General features: G+C 43.3%; 1 protein-coding gene across 3 annotated transcripts in view; it reads left to right on the top strand.

Moving 5' to 3' along the window:
• The first annotated feature begins 284 nt into the window (after positions 1–284).
• Positions 285–20,700, top strand: part of C8A (complement C8 alpha chain) — a 27,016-nt gene continuing 6,600 nt past the window's right edge. For 2 of the 3 annotated variants that reach the window (XM_074875934.1, XM_074875935.1), the window contains exons 1-11: positions 285–446; positions 2,565–2,661; positions 3,606–3,750; positions 4,901–5,045; positions 6,622–6,811; positions 8,315–8,515; positions 9,839–10,079; positions 14,105–14,233; positions 14,928–15,085; positions 17,220–17,442; positions 19,156–19,337. In XM_074875934.1, coding sequence (XP_074732035.1) covers positions 328–446; positions 2,565–2,661; positions 3,606–3,750; positions 4,901–5,045; positions 6,622–6,811; positions 8,315–8,515; positions 9,839–10,079; positions 14,105–14,233; positions 14,928–15,085; positions 17,220–17,442; positions 19,156–19,307 — 1,800 coding nt within the window. In that variant the 5' untranslated portion in view covers positions 285–327 and the 3' untranslated portion in view covers positions 19,308–19,337. Of the gene's footprint in view, positions 447–2,564; positions 2,662–3,605; positions 3,751–4,900; positions 5,046–6,621; positions 6,812–8,314; positions 8,516–9,838; positions 10,080–14,104; positions 14,234–14,927; positions 15,086–17,219; positions 17,443–19,155; positions 19,698–20,700 lie in introns of those variants that run through there. The other variant, XM_074875933.1, reaches the window with a different exon arrangement.

Here is a 20,700-nt window from a genome sequence, read left to right as displayed (position 1 = left end):
CTCCTTTAAATTAAAAGGAGGGTGCAAGTTGGACAAGAAGCACACTGCTGCAACAGGATTTGATTGACTTTAATGTGGAAACAGTTGCACCATTTAGTATGTTCCCTTGACAGAAAAGTGGGAATTTGTTTCCAAAAGGGCAAAGGCCTCTGGGATGTGTCCTGATTCTTTGTGATTTGACCTGTGCTGTTGTCAATGATTTACCGCAGCATTCTGGAGTCTGGTAGGCTCCGTGCTTCTTCTAGCAGTGCTTGCCCCACAGCATCCTGAAGCCTAAAGCTTTCATTTGCAGCTGATCTATAGCAAACATTTACATATGGTAAAACAATGCAGTGGAGCCTGTGTCAGTTTTCTCTTTTGATTCTGTCTATACGTTTGCTGGCTTTAACGGCACGTCAGGCCACGGCTACAGCACGCAGGGAGCTCCAGGCATTGCCTTCCCAGAGGTAAGTCCGTTCCCCCCACCCAACTTTACATACAGAAATTACAGGCAAGTCAGTCAGCCCATCAATTTTGTCCTGACTTGAGGCACATTGTACTCTCTGTAAACAGCTACCAGGAAAAAAAAATATTGGCAGTTGTCCAAAGCCCACGCTAGGCATCGTAACTCCTTCTTATATGAACTGTTTGCACAATGGTTTTTCTTTTACAGATGACTATTAAGCCTTCTTAAACTTCCTTACCAAAATTACCATACTGGGTTTGGGCACTTGAAATTAATTCCCTATACAGGATGACTTAGAAGTGAATATTTTTCATATTCTTTTTCATTAAAATTACTTTGCATTTGACAATGTGAAGTTAACAAGTACATATGAATAACCCAATTTTCAATCCAAGCCAGATCTTCATACCTCAATTTTTTTTTCCCTGAACGATATTATTAACCCATACGAGTGTCACTTAGGCTTTGAAGGAAGGGAATAAACAAGCCACTTTTTTTCTAAAGCTATAGTGCCATGATAGGAAAATGGTTGGATTTTTTTTCTTCAGCTACTAATTTCAGGCTTGTTCTAAAGGCAAATATGATTTAGAAGGATCAAAAAAAGGTATCAGTGATAATTGGAACATGGAGACAAGGAGAAGACGGAAAGGAAAAAAAATGCGGTAGTGATACACTTAATTATGAAGGCTTATTCCGATAATCCCTTTTGAAAATGAACAAAGACAAGATTTTTGATGTTTGATGAACTTATCAAACAAGGCAGAATAATGAAGAGGTAAATGTAAAATGCAATCGAAGGTGAGCCAATTAAGTACTTTGTGAAGTGCTGAAGGATACAGCCCACAAATCCTCCTGTCAGAGCAAAAAGGCATCAATACATGCGTGTCCTCCAGCTCTGTGTTTGTCTTCAGGCTCCTGTTGTTTTCGTGGAGACACGGTGGGTTTTTATCTCATGCACTGATCTGCATCCACAGGCTCCCTTGCTGAGCTGTTGTGGCTTTCATTTAGTAAGTCTCTCTTCTACAGCCTCTGATGAATCCCCAATGCGCTCCGTACCTCTGCTAATTATCAATATTTCTCTTTGGACTACAATCTAATAAGTAAAACAGACTGCTCATTAGTTAATCACCAAAATAATAACAATGTTTTGGCTCAAAATAACCCCTCAAAATGCTTTGAAGGCTGTGGCAAACAGAGTTGTACTGACATGCCACAGATTGCTCCTCAAGACAAAGAGACACATTATACAAATAAAGATTGTAGGAGTAGGGACAGAAATAGAGATCATAACGACTGGTCTGGGAAGCAAGAGAAGTATTTTCTTGCTGTTGTATAGTGATATTCAGTGTATGTGCAGAGAGTCTGATCCAAGGGCCACTGCAATACAGTACTCTTGCCATTTTCTGCTTTAATACTTCAGTTATTTTCATCTTCTCACAATGTATGCTTTTCCTTTTAGAAATACCAACAAATTCCCATAGTTGACATGGCTTTGTACCTTGCCTTCTCAGCACTGTCGGTGCAGCCATCTCCATCACTCTGCAAAGCCCATGGGAATCAGACCTTGATTTCATACTTGTCTGAAAAAATACTGACCATGAGTTCACAGTGGTGTTAAAAAAAGTGAAATCAATAGATTTCTGAATAGGTACAAGGAAATAAACATTACTACTCCTGGAGTTTGTGATGTGCTTCTGAGAAGAAACCCAAAAAAGCCTTTCCTTAACACTTGTCTCTTCTCGACATTCCTTCTGTTTACTCAGTGTGTTTGGTTTTAAATATATATATGATGCACATATATTTTACTGCATATGATGTACATATATTTTATTGCAATCTACATATTGGAAAGGGGCAGTATCTCTTGGAAGAGCAGGAAACCCAAGACAAAATCCTCAGGTCCTGCAACTCCTACCCCTGACCAGTTCTGATGGTGAGATACTCAGACAGGCCATCTTGGGTAGTACAGCCACTCCTGCTAAGGGATGCTTCCCATTTCCTACAAAATAGGTTCCTGGTGGAAAAATGCACACAGAGATCATTTTCTCCCCACTAGCCTCCAGCCCTCCTTAAAACAAAACTTCAAAGACCTTAGACCCCTCTCTCTTCCCCTCCTTAGAAGAAGCAGCAGAGATGTTAATTCTCCAGCTCCTGTCAACTGTCAGCTGAGCCAGTGGTCAGAATGGACTGATTGCTTTCCTTGCCAAGAGAAAAAAGTAAGACTCCGCTGTAATGTATTCATTTATCTTCAGATGTGTCTGTGATGAGGATGTACACACATTAATTATATATATTATACATATTCATCATTCTGAAGCATCCAGTAAACTCATCCAAATATGATGGAGCTGCTCTTCTGCTAGAGAGGCTCTTACCCTGGTGTAAACAGGGGAATAAATTCGTTTAAAGCAGCAGAACAGCAAAATGAAAAAGCAAGGGAAATAGTGGAAGGATCAGGCCAGAATATTTGCCCAAGACTTTCTCCTTTTTCTATCTCAGATTTAATTAACTATCCCCTGATTCTTAATGCAAATATTCCAAGGAAAAGACATTAGAAGCAGCCTTCATTCATCAGCTCCTGTTCTCAAATTTTTATATCATTTCACATATGTCTTCATAATTCAAGAATTTATTTTCAAATACCTGACATAATTTTGCTTTCTACTGAGTTTATATCCCTGCAGTTTTTGTTCCTGTGCTTAAGTCAGTAAATGATTTGGCTCTTCTCTTTCCCTTTTTTTTTTTTCCTTCCTAGTTTAAAGAGCAGCAATTCTCATTAATAATCCATCAGAAATGTTGCAGGATCAGTGTTGTAATTAGTGTCTGCGTCCATCTGAGCCTGTTACATTCCAGGACAAAGCATGTGTAACTGGAAGAATTCCATATTATTTCCAAGGTATAAAACAGAGAAGAGATTTTTAAAATCAGTCATTCCAGCCCCCGTTAAATTCTCTTGTATGAACTTCAGGCAAATCTCCTGAAGTCCCACCTCTCTGCTGACCCTCCTTCTCCATTTATCATGTACGAAGTCTTTGGGCCATACAAAAAAATAACAATATAGATGAAAGTGATAGTTTTAATTGATTTATAGCCTGTCGAGGTGATGTCTCTGGTGGACACAAGTTAGGTGTTGGTGGTGTTTTTCTCTCGTGCGGTTCAGCACCGGTACCGGAGGCTGGTGCAGCCGGCGGCGTTCTCAGGGTGGCGATGTGCAGGGCACCTCTGGGGCGAGCAAGCTTGTCGTGCTGAGACAACGTGCACTGGACCCCCCGGCTGTGGGAAGGACTTTCGGTGCGAGGAAACAGGTGAGTGAACCAGGCACAAACTCCTGCCAAAGTGGCTTTGGTCCTGGGTGGACAGACCTGGGGTGATATCAGTCCCCTGCCATGGGCAGAGGTTTGCCAGCCAGCCAGCCAGCAGGATGGTGAACTGGTGCAAGAGAAAGCAGGAAATTTCCCCATCTTTTTTTTTTTCTCCACTATTACAGAAATCCATCCATGTTACACTTAGATTTGGAAAGAAAAGAAGGCTGTGTGACATGGAAAAGGTTAATTTTTCAGTGGAACAAAGAGAGTAGAAATATTCTGCTCCAACTGCTGTGCTACACACTCACACTCCCCTCCATGGGCACCACCGCTCCCACAACGCACCACTTTCTCCCCCTGCAAAAGACATAGTTCAATCATGAATCCAACTAGCAATCTGTTGGGGTGATTTATTTATTTTTAGCCATCCCCAGCTCTGAAGATTGTAATATAATACGGCTGTTCTCTGAAAGTTTGACTAGCCTTGACAGATTTTTGTTTTTACACAAATGGCTCAAACTCCCATCTTGAGCATTTAATGCAAATCCCATTGAAATTTAGAAATACACACCAGCTCTGTGACCAGGTCTTCATCACTCCATTGAGGCAAGCACAGGAGTACCAGTTCCCTCCTGTCATGAATGTCATGTCAAGGGTTTTTCCTCACTTCCCAGAAGCAAAACACTTTCAAGTTGCCCTTCCTGCAAACATCCATTCTTGCCATAATTATTGCAATAAACTCCCCAAATACCTCCTGCAATGGGAAGAGGCAAAATTGCACTTTACCAGACAGAGCTGACTTCCCTAAGCCAAGTGGAGAAGCTATTGCTTCCCGTGGCTCCCTTTCAAAAGCATGATTGTAGGTAATAAAATCAGGCCAGTGAGGTGACCTCTACTTGATTCCCATCCCATGGGAGCCCAAGGGAGTGGCCATCTTGGACTCCTGAGTTGTGCTCACTCCAAGTTGCAACGGAAAATCTCCCCCACAAGGAGCTGGGAAAAGCAAGTTCCCAATGGAGGAGCGCTGTGTTTAACACCCAGCATGACTTCTTGTAGCCCTGAGATATGGGTGGAAAACAACACAATCATTGTGAGCTGACAGGTTTTTCTGAAGGGCGGATAAGTGAGTGCTTGTACCTGCGCATTTTAGGTCGCTGTATTAAACGGCATCTTGTGTGCAACGGAGAGTCAGACTGCAGAGATGGGTCTGATGAGGATAACTGTGAGGATGAAGATATTGAAAGCCCTTGTGAACATCTGTTCCCAATCCCAGGGTCTGAAAAAGCTGCCCAAGGGTGAGTAATGAATCAATAGCTGCTACTCTCACAATCAAAACTGGATTCAGGTTTTCGTATTGTTCTTCCTTAGTGATAGCAGTGCTCCATGAATTGATAGGGTGCTGTACAAACCCCAAGGAGAGCTACTGTCCCACCCGACCATCGGTAGCAATGAGGGAGGCAGGCAGGATGATTCATCCCAGCTTTTATTTCAAATTCTGTCTCGAATTTACTATCTGACCTTGGTCTCTCTCAGCCACTCTGTACTTTAGTACAGAGACACTTTAGAGTGTCCTTTAGACGCTTCAGAGGTGTTCTTCTTACACTCATGTAAAAATATAACCCAGTTCTCCGAGTCCAGTTACCTTACAACTTTCTCCAGTTGATTAAAGCAATATATTAAAGCAAACAGTAGACTTTGAAGATGCAGCATCCTGGTGGTGTTCATCCTTAAGGGGAAGATTTAACTCCAGGATTTAGGACTTCAGAGCACAGATTTAAGGCAGAGAGCCTGAGCTCCACAAGAATATAAGCAGGGTAAATACACCTATCCCTGAAAAAGTTTTACTGCATTCAGTTTCAAATTCTGGTTAGGTGATACATGGAAAAGAGGAATCCTGAATGAGTTTAAAGTTGAATTGTCTGTTGTGACATTCTTGTTTTAAATCTTGTGTTTTAAGCCAGACACTGCTTAGTTTCACCTGGAGAACATGGGCTACAGTATGAGAATGTACTCAGCCATTAGATAACTTTCCCATTATCTTGATCCAACACCCTCTAGAGTCCACAAAATAAATGGCTCTCTGGCCCACAGCCTGGGAGAGTCCATCAAAAGCTTTTCAAGACATATATTCATTTTCACCGAGCACCCCATTTAATACTGGTCTCTGATGTGTTTCTCCCACACAACACACAAAAGCAACAGCATTTACCATCGTAGTCTTAAAGATGATTCCCTGTTGTGAGGAGCAATGCTGCTGTCTAGTTTGAATAATGCTTTCACTTTGGGCCATGGAATTACAGGGAATATTAAGTAATAGGATTTCAGAGGGCAGCAACTGTGATGGCTGGAGAGCAGGAAGAAAGAAATGTAAGGAAATAATAAGTGAGAGACTTGGCAAAGCACAAGCAGACTGCAAGTCTAGGGAGGGTGCCAACTCCCCTGAGAAATGGGACCATTATTAAAAGGAAGGAGATGAAATTAAGGTAGAAAACAATTACAGGCCAGGAAACACACTCTGACAGGGAGATGCATTAGGCTTAAGGGGGACCTTGAGGAATTCCAGGACTTTAGGACCTTCATAACTATACTTGCTGGGACGGACTGGACAACTTAACTGATTTCTTCCTAGCATATGAGTCCAAACCAATGTCTTGGAAATAAAATGGCTGTTTGTCTCCTCTTAGCTTTGGGAAGGAGACAGCAAGAAGATAACAAACTCAACCCTTAGATTTTAGGTGCTATCCAAATTCAAAGTCAGTGACCTGAGGATAGATAACCTGTAGTGTCAGGAGAACAGAAACAGTGACAGAGACTGTTGGGGAAATAAAACAGGAGCTATGGATAACTTTCTGAATGCTACTTCTTTCCAAGATACAACATCCTAACAGAGGAAGCAAGCCAGTACATATATGATCCTAATTTTTTTGGAGGCCACTGTGAGTATGTCTACAATGGAGAGTGGCGGGAGCTGAAGTACGATGCTGCGTGTGAACGTCTGTACTACGGGGACGACGAGAAGTATTTCCGCAAACCTTACAACTTTCACATATACCAATTCCTAGTAAGTTCTTCCGATGGTCAAATTTAGCAATGTTTTCCCAGCTAAAATCTAAACTTCCTATGAAGATATCAGGTACGTTTTATCATTCACTATAGGCTGTCTTTCAAGGTACCTTTCTCCAGCTGTCCCCAAGACAACAAGCAATCGATGATATAAATGCTGGTTTATGGCACATCAAGGAATTAATGTGCTTTATCACCCAGGCATTGCCACTGTTTACTCTGGCCTAGTCAGAGCCAAGGGAAATGGGTTTTCTCTAAATTCTGCTATTAATGAGCTGTGGAGCTTGCACAAGCCACTTGCCTCTCTAAGGATGAAGCTGGCCATGTGTAAAACAGGAAGAATGCTACCAATTCAATATCTGAAAGCATTTTAAGTCTATGGCATGGCTACAAGGGACATAAATCCAAATTCTGAGCAAGACAGAGATCCTGAAAGCCACTACCATGTATCACAATGTCTATACTAGTGAGGCCACGTCTGATGCTGGAGACTGAACTAAGTAGAGCAAGGATTCAACCTGCGTCTCCCACATCATAAGTGGGGCCTTGGCCACACTGTTAAACATTTATCATGCTTTCTGACATGAATGAATGGAAGCACATTATTCCAGGGGAATATTACAGCCACAGGCTCAATGCAAGTGGCTTTCGTGTCCTCCCAGCAGGCAGAGTGCCCTGGGCCCCTTAGTCCCTGGTTGGAACCCAGACAGACCTACCACATGGACCATGTTTTTTTCTACTCCATATCTGCTGCTAGCAGCGGAAGGACATCTGCACCATGGTCAGGTGCCAAGGAACACCTGAGCATGCCCCCCACACATCTTGACTTGAGAGAGTCTAACCGCTGGGGTCTAGAAAGTCATTCATGATTATGTGAGATTTTTTTTCAGTTTTGGTAATTTAGCTGGCTTTTTACAGAGATGGCAAATAGGACAGCCTGGATTCAGCAAGGCTGCTCAATTCCACACGCCAGCAAAGTAGAGCTGTCAAGGGAAAGGTCACTTCTCTAAAACAGGCAAAACAATGTTTGTTTTCTAGCGTTGCCTTTGCAAGTGGCTGGATGACTACTGTTGAATTTTTTTTCCTAAATAAATTCATCCAGAAGCAGGCTGGAGAGAAAAAAATTCAGTCCAAACTGTGATGATTTGGCAGAGCTGTAAGGAACTAGAAGGAGAGTTTTATAATGGGAAGTGTCAAGCTAGCTAAATAGGTACCATTACCAGCTCTGGCTGTAATAGTACTGCTTTGAGTGGCTAAACACAAACCTTTCCCCTGCCTAGAGATGGATGAAGCAAAATGCATGGGTTTATCCACACTTCTCACATATTTCCAAGTGGAATGGCACGTGACTTAATTCTTTATTCCACATTCACTGAAGTCAATGTTGGTGTTGTCAGGAGTATCACAGGCTTCAACAGAGGCACCATCAGCTCCTTAAAGAAATAGAGATTAAAAAGGAAGGAAGTACCTGAAAAATTAATGTCTGCTCCTTTCACTTTAGGCTCATGCTGATTCTGGATTCGCTTTTGAGTTTTATGATGATTCAAAGGATCTGCTTGATGCCCTTAAAAGTGATAAATCCAAAACAAAAGGCTTTACCATTGGAATTGGGCCTGGAGGATCACCTTTCCAGTTAGAACTGGGCCTCACTTTATCAGGTGGCAAAGGATCCCTGAAGAATTTCACGCAATACACTGCAAAGGTAAAAAAAGAAAAGAATCAGTGATGCATATGCTCCAGTCGTGTCATCTGTGCATCGCATGGTCTGGCTGTAACTTATGTCAGTTTATTCTCTCAATTGCATTTTTTAACACATAGTAATTGTACCTTAATTTGTTCATGTAATTGCAAATGTATGATCATTAGTAATTCTGTTTGTTGTTCTTACTATATTTTAGCAAACAGGGAGCGGGAATAAAATTGAATTACGAAGTACCACAACACATGTCATTTCACCCCATCCTGTTTCATGGCTACATTAAGCACATAAATAAAAAAATGCTTAAAGTGACGATGAGGGAGGAGGAAATATCAAGATGTTGATCAAAACAGTTGTCCTCAGGGAATGATCTCTAGTAGCAAATATATCTTGTTCAAATTAATACAAGCTGCCTTATGATGGGGAAATAGCTACTTTTTACAGGAGGTTAAAATGCTGCACTAAAAAAAGAGTACTCAGTAACAGGGTGTATTTCTCACAGTGGGTTTACATCATGGACTAGCTATGACGACCTTTTTCCAATCTAATAACATGAGTGCTGGTATTTCCCACATTAACTGTGCCTTGTCTCCACTTCTTTTGTGGCTGCTGACAGAAAACAATAAAGAAGAATTACTTTGATGGTGGTCTGAGTTAAAATGCCCTTAAAAGCTGTGTGAAATGGGCACCATTATAGTATTTACTGTACCCTTGTCTAGACTCACATGATGTTTGCAGCTAAACGATGATCAATTACTGAAGGAATCGTTTAAAGGGCTGTTCTGGTTGCACAGGAGCTTTGTCTGAGGCAATGGCTAATCTAGAAGAGGATTCATGGATCCGGTGGTATATCCAGAAAATCCTCTCTGCATCAACACCTTCCTGGCTGGGGTATCCCCCCATTGCTGGGCTGTACTGGGCTTGCCTGGAGCCCTTGTCCTGCATCACTGGTCAAGCCTGTGAAAAAAGCAAAAGGGAATAAACACTATAGAAAGGAAACCAGAAAAAAGAAATAGCAGAAATGGAGGATGGAGGGAATCATGTGGAAGCTGATTCTGATCGTATTTGTGCATCAACAAAAACCCCCATAGCATCCAAACCCATGGCTTTGCCTTCCACCTCATACAGCACACAAGAAAGAGACACTCTAAAAAAGAATTACCACCAATTTCATTTAAACCTGGGCTTGTTTTCATGCCTTCAACATGCACTGACAGTCAGAGATTCAGGCTTTCTTCTGCAAACCTAAAGACTAGAAATTACTTTTTTTTTTTTTTTTTTTTTAAGTGAACATTGAGTGGCAGCTCCTCTTTTCTTTATCTGCAGGAGGTTGGATTCATTAGAGGTGTGACAAAGGTGCAGACAGCCCGTTTCAAGATGAGAAGGGACAACATTGTTTTGGATGAAGATGTGCTGGTCTCCTTGCAGGAGCTTCCGGACACCTACAACTATGGCATGTATGCCAAATTCATCAACGACTACGGCACCCATTTCATGACATCTGGCACTATGGGAGGTGTCTTTGAGTACATTGTTGTCATTAACAAGGAGGAAATGAGAAGAAAAGGTTAGAAAATTACAAGATATTCTCTGTTCACAACTTTCTGCTCTAAACCGGGCATTTCCAACCTGGTGACCACGGGGTGGATCCAGTCCAGCAGAGTAATACATCTGGCTCTGGCTGCTCCTCACAGCCACCATCTCCCTGGGCCCTGGGAGGGTGGGTACTCATCAGCACCTCTTTGCTGAGCTGGCTGGCATGTCCCATCACATGATAGACACATACTCGTCACAAGCCCAGAAATGAACTGTGGGGGTAGGGCAAGGGTATCTGCATGTTGTTCACAAGATGGCACTACTGGCCACATAGCCGGGGATAAGCTTGAGTGTCACAAAATGTGCTTCCTGATCTAATTTCAGAAGAATCTGGGTGAGATTTTGGTAGTTTAGGAAGGAACCTGAGCATCTTTTTCTCCCTTTCTTTCAGTGTCACTTGCTAGACTTCTCTAATCTTCTCCTATTTCTTATAGTCTTTGTTCTGGCCATTCTCATGAACGCTCAAGGACTGCAAACTCATCCAGAGTAAAGAAAGATAGCCCACTCACATTTTAGTCTCCTAATAGTGAGGGTCTCGATTTTCTGTAAAAGGAAATAACGCATTGCACTTGGCAATACCTCTGCCACTTTACTCTGGTTAGTGTCATATCTGAAGACTAACAGACCTGTGTTAGCTCCAGTTCTCAACAAATTAGAGTGTATGAGGCTGGAGAGCCATACCTCTAAATCTCAGTTACATAAAATATCCACTCCAGATGTCTAGAGCGCAAGAACAGCCATTACTGGCGAGCCAAAGCATAACACTTTTCCTAATCAAAAACATAAGATGCAGAACAATAATATGGTACTTTAGTACACTAACCATATTGTCAAGTTTTGCAAAGGTGTCGACAATGCAATAGATCCCACTTCCCCTAAGGACCATAACCCCGCTCTGCTGAGGATAATGCTGCCTTGGTAACTTCAGGCTGGACATTCATGCAAAAGAAAATTATGATCTTGGACAACAGGTGAAAATTGCTGCGGTTGGTGCAAATTGCTGTAATTCCATTAATTTCCATGGTTCTGCCCCAAATTCTGCCTCTATTCTGAAATTATTTGGTACCATCAGCACTAGGATAACTATACACTCCATATTGAGTGTTAACCATGCCAATTTTTCCACAAGAAATTACCCGACTGAGAGAATTTTCATCAAGTTCCTGAACTATTAATGTTTGGAAACATGATACCTCTTCAAATCACTTATTCACTTTGAAGAGTGAGTGATATAGAAGTGAACAAGATCTTGGCAAGCAAGTCTTCAGGAAGCAGACTGCCAATTTCAGAGGAAGAATGAATCAAGAGCATGTGGAGGGAGGCTATTTTTTTGCCTTATCTTGTGCTTGCTGTACATATAAGGAGGAGATTTACTGCTATGAGATGCCTTATCTTAGGAAAGAAGGATGTTGAAGTTCAGCAAAAGACAAAAATGCGCCCCAGTGGAGATGTAATTTTCATTCTAATATAGCGCACTTCTGTCATATTTTCATCTAAGCCAGACTCTGCTAGAAAGTCCACGTTTCCCAAGTCAGCAGTGCGCTACGTCACACAACACAGACCCAGAAGGTCCCACCTGCAGTGGCTGATATGCCACTGTCTAAAAGCATATAGTGAAAAAAAATATTTTTCTAATGGCGATCACAGCCATGCCTGAAGGCTGTGTTTGCAAGGGGATCATCTGCCTTCCCTGAGGAATGGTCAGGATCAGGATATAAGCGCTCAAGTCTTAAAATTAGAGCTTCATAAGATGAGTTTGAGGCTCTGCAGATGCCTGCAGATGTACTGCTGAGTCCCCTCAGGGCTGAGCACCTGCTTTAGACTAACCACTGCCTCCTGAGAGCCCACCTAGCCCACGAGGCTACACGTTAAATGCTCTGGAAGAGAAAACACTCCTTTTTTATAGACCAGTGACTAAAGCACCTGCCCAGGAAAAAGATTCCTAGGCTGAGTCCTCCCTAAATGAGAGACAGCTTGAGCAGTTGCTGAGCATCTAGCTAGACATAGGCATGAGCTGGACTTTAAGCATCTAGGAAACCTGAATTTTGAAAATGAAGTCACCTTCTGGGTTTAGATACCCAGGAACAGACTGCAAGTCACCAGTGCAGAGCTTAGGACTGCCGTTTTGCTGCCAGACCCATTTCTAGCTTTCAGGCTGCAAGGGCTTGTATGGATGTGGTCATGAGTGAAATAAATACATATGTCAGAATGAGGTCCCTTGTCGCTCTGCCATCAATATTTTTCATTACTTGTTTTTAAAATGGATTGTTATGGTTCTATTATTTAGCAGACAATGTGTATAATGTGTTCACACATTACAAGAACATTTATGGGAGAAACATTATGCAGAGTAAATTAGAAAGAGTCTTCATATATTCTGATTAATTCAAAACGCAGCAGTAAATCTTATCTCTCGAGCACATGTAACTATCACAAATTACATCATATAAAAAAACTATCAGGGCTCCCCCCTCAAGTGCCAATATTTTCTATGACCACCCTTTTGCGACGATAACCACTTTTCATTTATCAAGACCCAATCTTGCTGTAACCAATAGCGAATTGTATTGACAGACCCTCGCTGAACATAATTACCTAACGGGAACCATGGCAAATCAATTAATCAGGGTGTTCCTCAAGTTTAATTTTATGGCACTCCAACACCAAGATAAGCAATCACTCATGTTGCTTTGGGTGAATGAACTTTACCCACTGTGTTTACAACTGTTGAACAGTTTAGTACAAGTAATTGAGTGCTACATATTTAATCTTTCTCAAGGGTCCAGTTTTGCAATGGGATGTAATTCCCCCTGAAGTCTTGAGCATGCTTCAGCTCTCACCAGTTTGAATCCGGGACTTGTAGCCTCTTTCTCAGGATGCTGAGCACCTCCGCTGCTTGCGACCCACCAAGCCAATGAGTAGATCCATGCCCCATGTGGCTCCAGCGAGTCTCTCCTTCAGGGTGTGCAGAAGGGAACAAAACAAGAGCTATGGGTGTTTACCAGTATTTTAAACACGAGCAAGACAAGACACTGCTCCCGGTGCTGGGGTGAGGCAGTTCAGCAGACAACATTCAGCCAGAGGTTCAATCTTTAGACCATTAAGCCATGATGCACAAATCCCGCTGACCTCTGTGCCTCCCTTTCAATACCGTGGTATTGATCACCAGGCTGCTTTGTAAAACACTTTAAGGTCCTCTGACAAAAAGAGCAATATAAAAGTTACCTATTACTTACAATACCTGTATTTATTGAAATCAATGGATTTTTTAACTATTAAAGAAGACGGCCTTATATTTGCAGTACACTGACATGTGTACATAAAACTAGGCTGTATGAAATATGCACATTGCTTACCTTGGTGAAAACACCTCATTAGTTCCCTTCTCCCCTCTGCAGTTGCTTCATGGGTCTCCAGTTACATATTTTCATGATGTATGTGGCAGTGCTGGCAGCAGCAGCCCAGCAGCAGGCAGTAAGGCTTTGGCAACTCTCAGCAGATAGACCTTTTGCAAGTTGCTACTTAGGACGTTACTTAAGCCCCTAACACATGGGTCAGATCCTGAGTTTAGGAAAATTAGTGAGGATCTACTAATTTCAGCTGCTGTTCCCAGCTTTACCCTAGTTATGAGTTAGTCTGTAAAAATTAATGTTTTATTTTTAAATAAATAGATCAAACAAGGAAATACATGCCTGAAGCCTTGTGTTAAGATTTTTACTTTCTTCTAATACTTTCTAAGGAAACAATTTTTACAGTAAGGACATTTCCCCATTCACCTATTATGCAATAGACCCAATACACCCCAATAAAATACTGGCTTTTCCCCTGCAAGACTAAAGGTTGTCCTCTGCCCTGAATAGCTCTTGACTTTGAAAAATGGGCCATGCAAATAACCGGATATTTTGTTCATTGATAGAAAAAAAACAAGTAGGAAAATGAACATGCTTCCACTCAGAAAGAGTCACTGATTTTACCAGTTTCCTTTCTGTTTTGCAGACATCAGCGCTGAAGAGATAAGTGCCTGTATTGGCATGTCAATCGGCCTTACAGTCAGCGAGAGTAAACTGAATTTGGAAGCATCTGTGACATCCTCTGACTGTGCAAAGAAAGGATTTTTGAAAACTGGTATGATAGCAGGGCAAATGTCTGTCAAGGCATCTTGAGTCACTTCTCTTGGGCACTTGAGCATCAAGATTCAAGTAGGGTCTCACAAGGGTATGAAGACGGGAGCTCTGGTGCCATCCCCAGTCATGGCTCAGGCCCAACTGTGGGACCAAAGCGACTTTGGGTCCAAGTCTCCAGGAGTACCAATTGCTATTGAAAGAGCAAGAATTAAGGTATCAATACCTGGATTAGAAACGCAAGTGAATAGAGGCAGTGGGGTGGCTGGAAAGCTGCAGTCCCTATAGCCACAACGGACTGGGCATGAATAACAAGGGCAACGTGGCAACTATTAAGTGAAAACTGACTATAAAAAGTACTCAAAGAGGCTAGGAAGCCCCACATTTGTAAATCACTGAACCAGCTATAGACAGCATGACCTGCTGCCCACGTGCTAACTAGAAACCAAGGCTGGAGGTGTGCAGGCTCTTCAGGTATTACCAGCTTGGAGCATTTGGGATGCTCGACTCATCCCCAGCTGCCTTGTGATAATGTTGCAGGGCTTGCCCTGAGAGCAGGGGACGCTGAGCTCCCATTGATTTCAGGAGGCAGCATCAGTGATAGTCCCTTGCACAATTGATCTCACTTCCATTAAGCAGCTTCTAGTGTATGTGTGGAAACAGTAACTAAATAATATGGGTGTAATTCAACTTTTCAGATGCTGAGAGCAACAGTGCTATTGTGGAAGATATTATTCCCCGGATTAGAGGCGGAGATACCAGTTACAGTGGAGGGCTCTTAAACAGTTGGGATGGCAATATGTACCGTCACTGGGGAAGATCATTAAAATATAATCCTGCTGTTATTGATTTTGAGGTAAGGCTTTTCTGCAGTTGAAGAAACTCTGCCGCTATAAGGAATGAAAGTGTAGTCGAGCAGATCATTTTGTATTTTTATTGTGATCCTATCACAGAACAAGATTAAATGTAATGGGCCACTGATCTAGTAACCTCTTATTCATTTCACAATGGGGAGTACATCTCCCACTGACTGCCTCCGCAGGGAGACGGACAAGGAGCTTAATGCTGGATTAGTGCTGAGTTAAGTTTCTGATGTGTCCCCAAACAGCTTTCCGATGAATGGCTCTCTGCAGTTGCATTCATCCCTATTATTCTGCCCGACACTGTCTGCCCTCCTGTATAAGCAGGGGACTCACAGGGAGCTGGGGAAAGAGTCTTGCCCCCGCCCCAGCAAAGGCTCTGCATAGATCCCCCCTGCTTTTCACCTGCCTCAGAGCCACAGTGGCTATGCCTAGCTTCTTCAGACTATGGTGGGTATAGCTGTGAGTGCTTTCAGGAGTTTTTAGAGCAGGGGAGCTCCTGGCTGCTTTGTCAGGCAGGTCCTGTCTTTCTCCATGCTCCAAAAGTGGGTCTGTGACCATAAAAATCAGCCAATCTCTACTCCTCCCTTTTGTTTTATTGGGTGCCCCATAAAATGGATCACTGAAGCATCCAACAGGACTCCAGAGATGGGGAGGAGATGGGTGCAAGAGGAGTGGACAGAAAGGGAGAGAGGAAGAGCAACCCTACCAACAAATAATGCAGGGCCAGAGACCACAGAGGCATGAGGAGCTGGGCACAACTCCTGGGCTGTGGTCAGGAGAACCACATCTACCCCGAGATGCTACCATTGCCAGTCTGCTCCAGGAGTGCAGCTGTGAGGTCTGGGGGAAGGACCTTGGTCATGGCAGGGACATGCTGCCACCTCCATTCCTCTCATCTTCCTTTGAAGCACACACACTCCTGGCTCTGACAGAAGGTGGGAGAAGGGAAAATGGAATCAGGAATTATCTGTGTTATTGGCAGGGCAAGAGGGACTCTGAAAACCTTCCCGGGCAGCACCCTGGCAGCAGAAAGCCCCAATAATGTAAAAGTGCTTTCAGTTCTAGCTGCAGGTTATTCACCTTTCTGCACAAGTTTCCATCAATTCTGGGCAAAATTTAATGCAATTTTCCAGTAAACCATGTGCTGACCTCTCTGTTGGCTGCTCCGGAGCTCAGCAGTCACTGTGCAACCGGAGCTGCCGATAGGCACTCATGTCCACTTCAGCAGCTCTTATCTGCAGCTCCCTCTCGTTTGTTAAACAAGCTTGTGCAAATTTGTCTAAGAGCTCTTCCCAAATCCTGGCCGATCCTCCCCACAAATTGTTCTCAGTGCACCTTGTGCAATGAGACGATGCCCAGTTCTCTGAGACCAATTTCCACCAACTCCCAGCCAGGACGCACTACATTCACACAGATGCATGGATGGACAAATGTAACTATGTGCCCTCAGACCAGCCCTAAGCTTTTAGCTTTAATATTCAGTTGAATATTAATATTCAGTTGGGCACACTGGGCTATTTTTGCTGGTATATAGGAACTGGATTTTGCTACTGGAAATATTACAAGTATGTTATGGCCTTAAAGCTGTAGATAGCTCAATATTATTTTGCTGCACCAAAGGGTAAAAGTAGGAAGGTAAAATTCTCCATGCTCAGCATTTACTAGTTGGTTCACAATCTGGTCACTATTAGTGGTAAGTTGGCAAACGTTTTGATGGCACCCACTGTCCAAAGCTCTTACCAAAACATTTTGGTTTAAAAAGCAAAAAGCATGCAAGAATCTCTGAGACTGTGACAGCACTAAGAAAGCAATCAAAAAATAGCCTTATCGGGGTGTTTTAATTTATCATTTGAATCCAGACTGAAGCTCCAAAGCGTGTTCAGAAAAGCCAATCCCGCACAAACCTTTAAGATGAGGAAGGTTTTGGAATGGTGGCTTCTCACTGGAGCCCATCAGTCGTGGTAACGCATCTGCATGATGTACATGGAGCTGTCGAGGAAGACAAATGAGTTTTCTGAGCCCCGAGTTTATCCAGCAATGTCACAGCTCTCTAACTGCAGCGTGGTAGCATCTCAGTTGATGGCCAGCTGAAATTCTCTCCACGCTATTCATCTCCCTCTTATGCAGCTGCAGCCCATCCATGAAATTCTCCGCAGAAGCAACCTTGGCAACATGGAAACCAAACAGCAAAACCTGAAACGGGCTTTGGATGATTACTTGTTGGAGTTCAATGCCTGCCGCTGTGGACCGTGCCAGAACAACGGTGAACCCATTTTGGTGGGCGACACGTGTTTCTGCCAGTGTCGACCAGGTTACGGAGGCCCTGCCTGTGAGCAGGCTCAGCGCCGAGGTAAGACCCTGGCGTGCACCTGCAGCAGGGGAGGGTGAAAGGCAGCAAAGGGACAGGGTTTTCCCCTCCACAGGATTAACCAACAGCTCTTTGCACCCATGCATCCAGCAAGCCTTCGCTTCTGTATCGCTTTTGTTGTTACACTATCCTAAACAGCCCTGCAAGAGACTTAAATTAGCAACTCAGGAGATTATTATAAACAAATTACTGGAAATGAGGACGTGTTTAATAGCTGGAGACTTGCTGACATGCTGCAAAGAGCTGGGCTGGGGTGTGGTGGCAGCACCCTGGCAAAGCACCAAAAATGCTGTTTTAGTAAAAAATTGCCACATTGCCAAATTCCCCACCCCACCATAGGGAAATATTTTAACTAGAGGGAGGTATCTATTTTGCTGGAGAAAAAAAAAGTGTTTTTCCAAAGTGACAGGCTTTTATTTATGTTTTCCTTATTAATTTATATACTATCCTAAAAAATTAAATGGGTGGCAAGAAAAGTCAACCTTGGAACGTGCTTTTCTATTTCAAAAAAATGTCACAGTTCTCTCTGGATATTTTTGTCCTGATTTGTGATGACAAAAAAATCCAAATCTCAGCACATGAAGCTGACAGAAATATCCATTTTCAGAGCAGTTCCACCAGGCAGAGCTCCAGGCCTTCAACCATGTGCTCATAACTAGGGTCTCACCACTGGAAAATCAAAGCTGTGATGAGATAAGGAGTTAGAGCAGAGCTGGGTAGATGGTTTATGAAGCTGAACTCAAAAGTGTTGCTTCAGTGACTGAAAAGTGGGTTTCTTTAAAAATCTCAGGTTTTTTGAGTCGTCTCCAAATCCAAGGAATATGCCTTAGATGAGGAGCTTGGAAGGCTCAGGACCTGGCCTCAAAGCAGCCCAACAAACTGGCCAGCCCTGTGCTCCCTGCTTTTAGCAACAGTGGGGACAGACACACTTCCAAGTCATGGGCAATTTATAGTTCCAAAACTCATTTAAGACTAAACCCGTTTTTTTTAAAGCATGATGTTTCAGCAGATGGGAAATCCAGCTTTCCACTCAGCACTAAGAGCACACACATCCATTTGTGCTGTCTGGATTAATAAAGTGCCCAAGCCAGGCATGAAGGCCAGTTGAGTAAATAAAAAACGACAGTAAATGACAGCCATCAAACATTCCCATCATTCAGGAGCGCCGCCACAATCCATAGTATCGAACACTCCTGACAAGTCAAGTCTGTACTGTAATGAAAAAGCCTTAAAATGACCCATCTCCACACAGATGGGCAGACTTTTCAAAACACCTCCACAACGTTACGAGACTTTTGTCCCTCTGCTTTGGTCAGAGGTGAGAAAGTTAGTGCAGAGAGAGCTGTCAGCTGCCCTTTGGGAAAGGAAAGCCAAGCTGCAGCCTTTCAACGAGCAGAGAAGAAAAAGAAACAGCTATTGGTGTCTGAAGAAGGTGACGCTGCTTCATCTCCCCCGGCTTCAAAGCGCCTTGATCTCAACAGCCATCCGTGTGCTGGGCCTGGCTTGGATGGAGCGGGGAGTCCTGCTCACAGCAGAGGTTACTGCCAGAGCCAAAATCACGAACTGCTGGTGGCATTCAGCTCAATCTTCCTCCCCTGCTCCCCCACAAAGCATACCGCTACAGTCAGGTTGTCTGTAGCACTTCAGACCCGAATAATTCTTTTTTCCCTCTTTTTTTTTTTAATGCGTTTACAGGCGGTGAGACGAATGGGCGCTGGAGCTGCTGGTCACAGTGGGGTCCCTGCCAGTCAGGCACCGTGCAGCGCAGCCGGCAGTGCAACAACCCGGCCCCGCAGCGTGGTGGGGAGCCCTGCACGGGCAGGGATGTGCAGAGCAAAGCCTGCTGACAGCCCACGGGACGGCATCGCTCCCCACAGGTATGTGGTCAAGAGCAGTTTGGAGTCTGTGCTGGCTATAAATACTCCGGGCATAATCCTGCAACAGAATTACGCTGGGGAGAGATAATTGTGAAGTATTGCATTTCCATACATATGGAGATGTGCTGGATTCGCTGCATAAAACCTGACTGCTGTCCAGACCAATTGCTCCGGCTGATTGAACACATACCTGGCTGTCCCCTCACCCCACAAGGTATCATGGGAGCCCCACCAGTTCACAGCAGTATGGCTGGGATACAGGAGACAGTGGAGAATCCACACGGGTGGCTTTGCTGCTGGGTGACCGTGGGGCTACAACGTGTCATGAAATAAATTTACCGAAAGTGTTTACATAAGTAAGCTTGACTCACAGAAATTTTTATATTTGCCTTTGAAAAACACATTAAGAGCTCACAATCCTTGCATTTTTATGCAGTTGGTATTGACATATGTACCACAAAACTTTTATAAGCTGGCACTGTCAGATTTTTAAGTCCAGCATATTGGCCAGGGCTGCATTTGCAGCAAAGCCATATGCTGCTCTGCATGGGAGGAGGCTTAAGCCTAAAGATGCTGAAGCATCATTGCAAAACATAAACCCAAACTCACGAAGAATCTTAAATACATAATAAATAAATAGGCTCGAACACAACCATTCAGCAGAATAGCAAAGGCTACTTCTCTTTAAGATCAGTGATGAACTGACTGTTAGCACATAGGCGTTTTATCTCCCAGGCACCCAGAGCTGGAGAAGATGCTAACGGGCTGCTTGATTTAAGAGGCCTTTTTGAATGTAAGACGTAAATCTCAGCACAAGAATACACACAGTATTGAACTGTGTCCAGAGACCACAGCAAGAGCCTGCAGCTCCCTCTTCTTAATGAACTGCCACAAAAACCTGGGGTGGACGGAAGGCAAATGGCACTTCATTTTACTGTGCTTTTCATTACAAGGAAAGAAGGAAAAAAAAAAAGCCGAGAAGGAATCGAGCATTATGAAAAGCAACAACAGCAACAAAACCACAAAGCACAAAGGAGCACTTCTATATACATTTGAATGGAAAAAGAGAGTAGAAAGGAATCACGATTTAGTGAAAGAAATTGTTCAGCTATAGCTCTGGTTCTTGGAAATGCTTGTTTTTCAACAGCGTGTCAGTGGTGATTTAGAGTCTGACACTTAGCTGATGTAAATCAGTGTCGCTCCTTTGCCGCAGCTGATTTATGCTACCTGAAGATCTGGCCCCATATTTTCTTTTGTGTGCATGTTTGCCAAAGGACAATTTGTTCACCACTTCTCTTCTGCTTGAAAATGAAACTATTGGCTGTTTTTGTATAAGAAAACAACAAACCATGTCACCTCGAAC

The sequence above is a fragment of the Strix uralensis genome, chromosome 8 (assembly GCF_047716275.1).
Source record: "Strix uralensis isolate ZFMK-TIS-50842 chromosome 8, bStrUra1, whole genome shotgun sequence".
Lineage (NCBI taxonomy): Eukaryota > Metazoa > Chordata > Aves > Strigiformes > Strigidae > Strix > Strix uralensis.
Note: the sequence above shows the minus strand (reverse complement) of the source record. Positions and strands in the feature narration are given on the sequence as shown.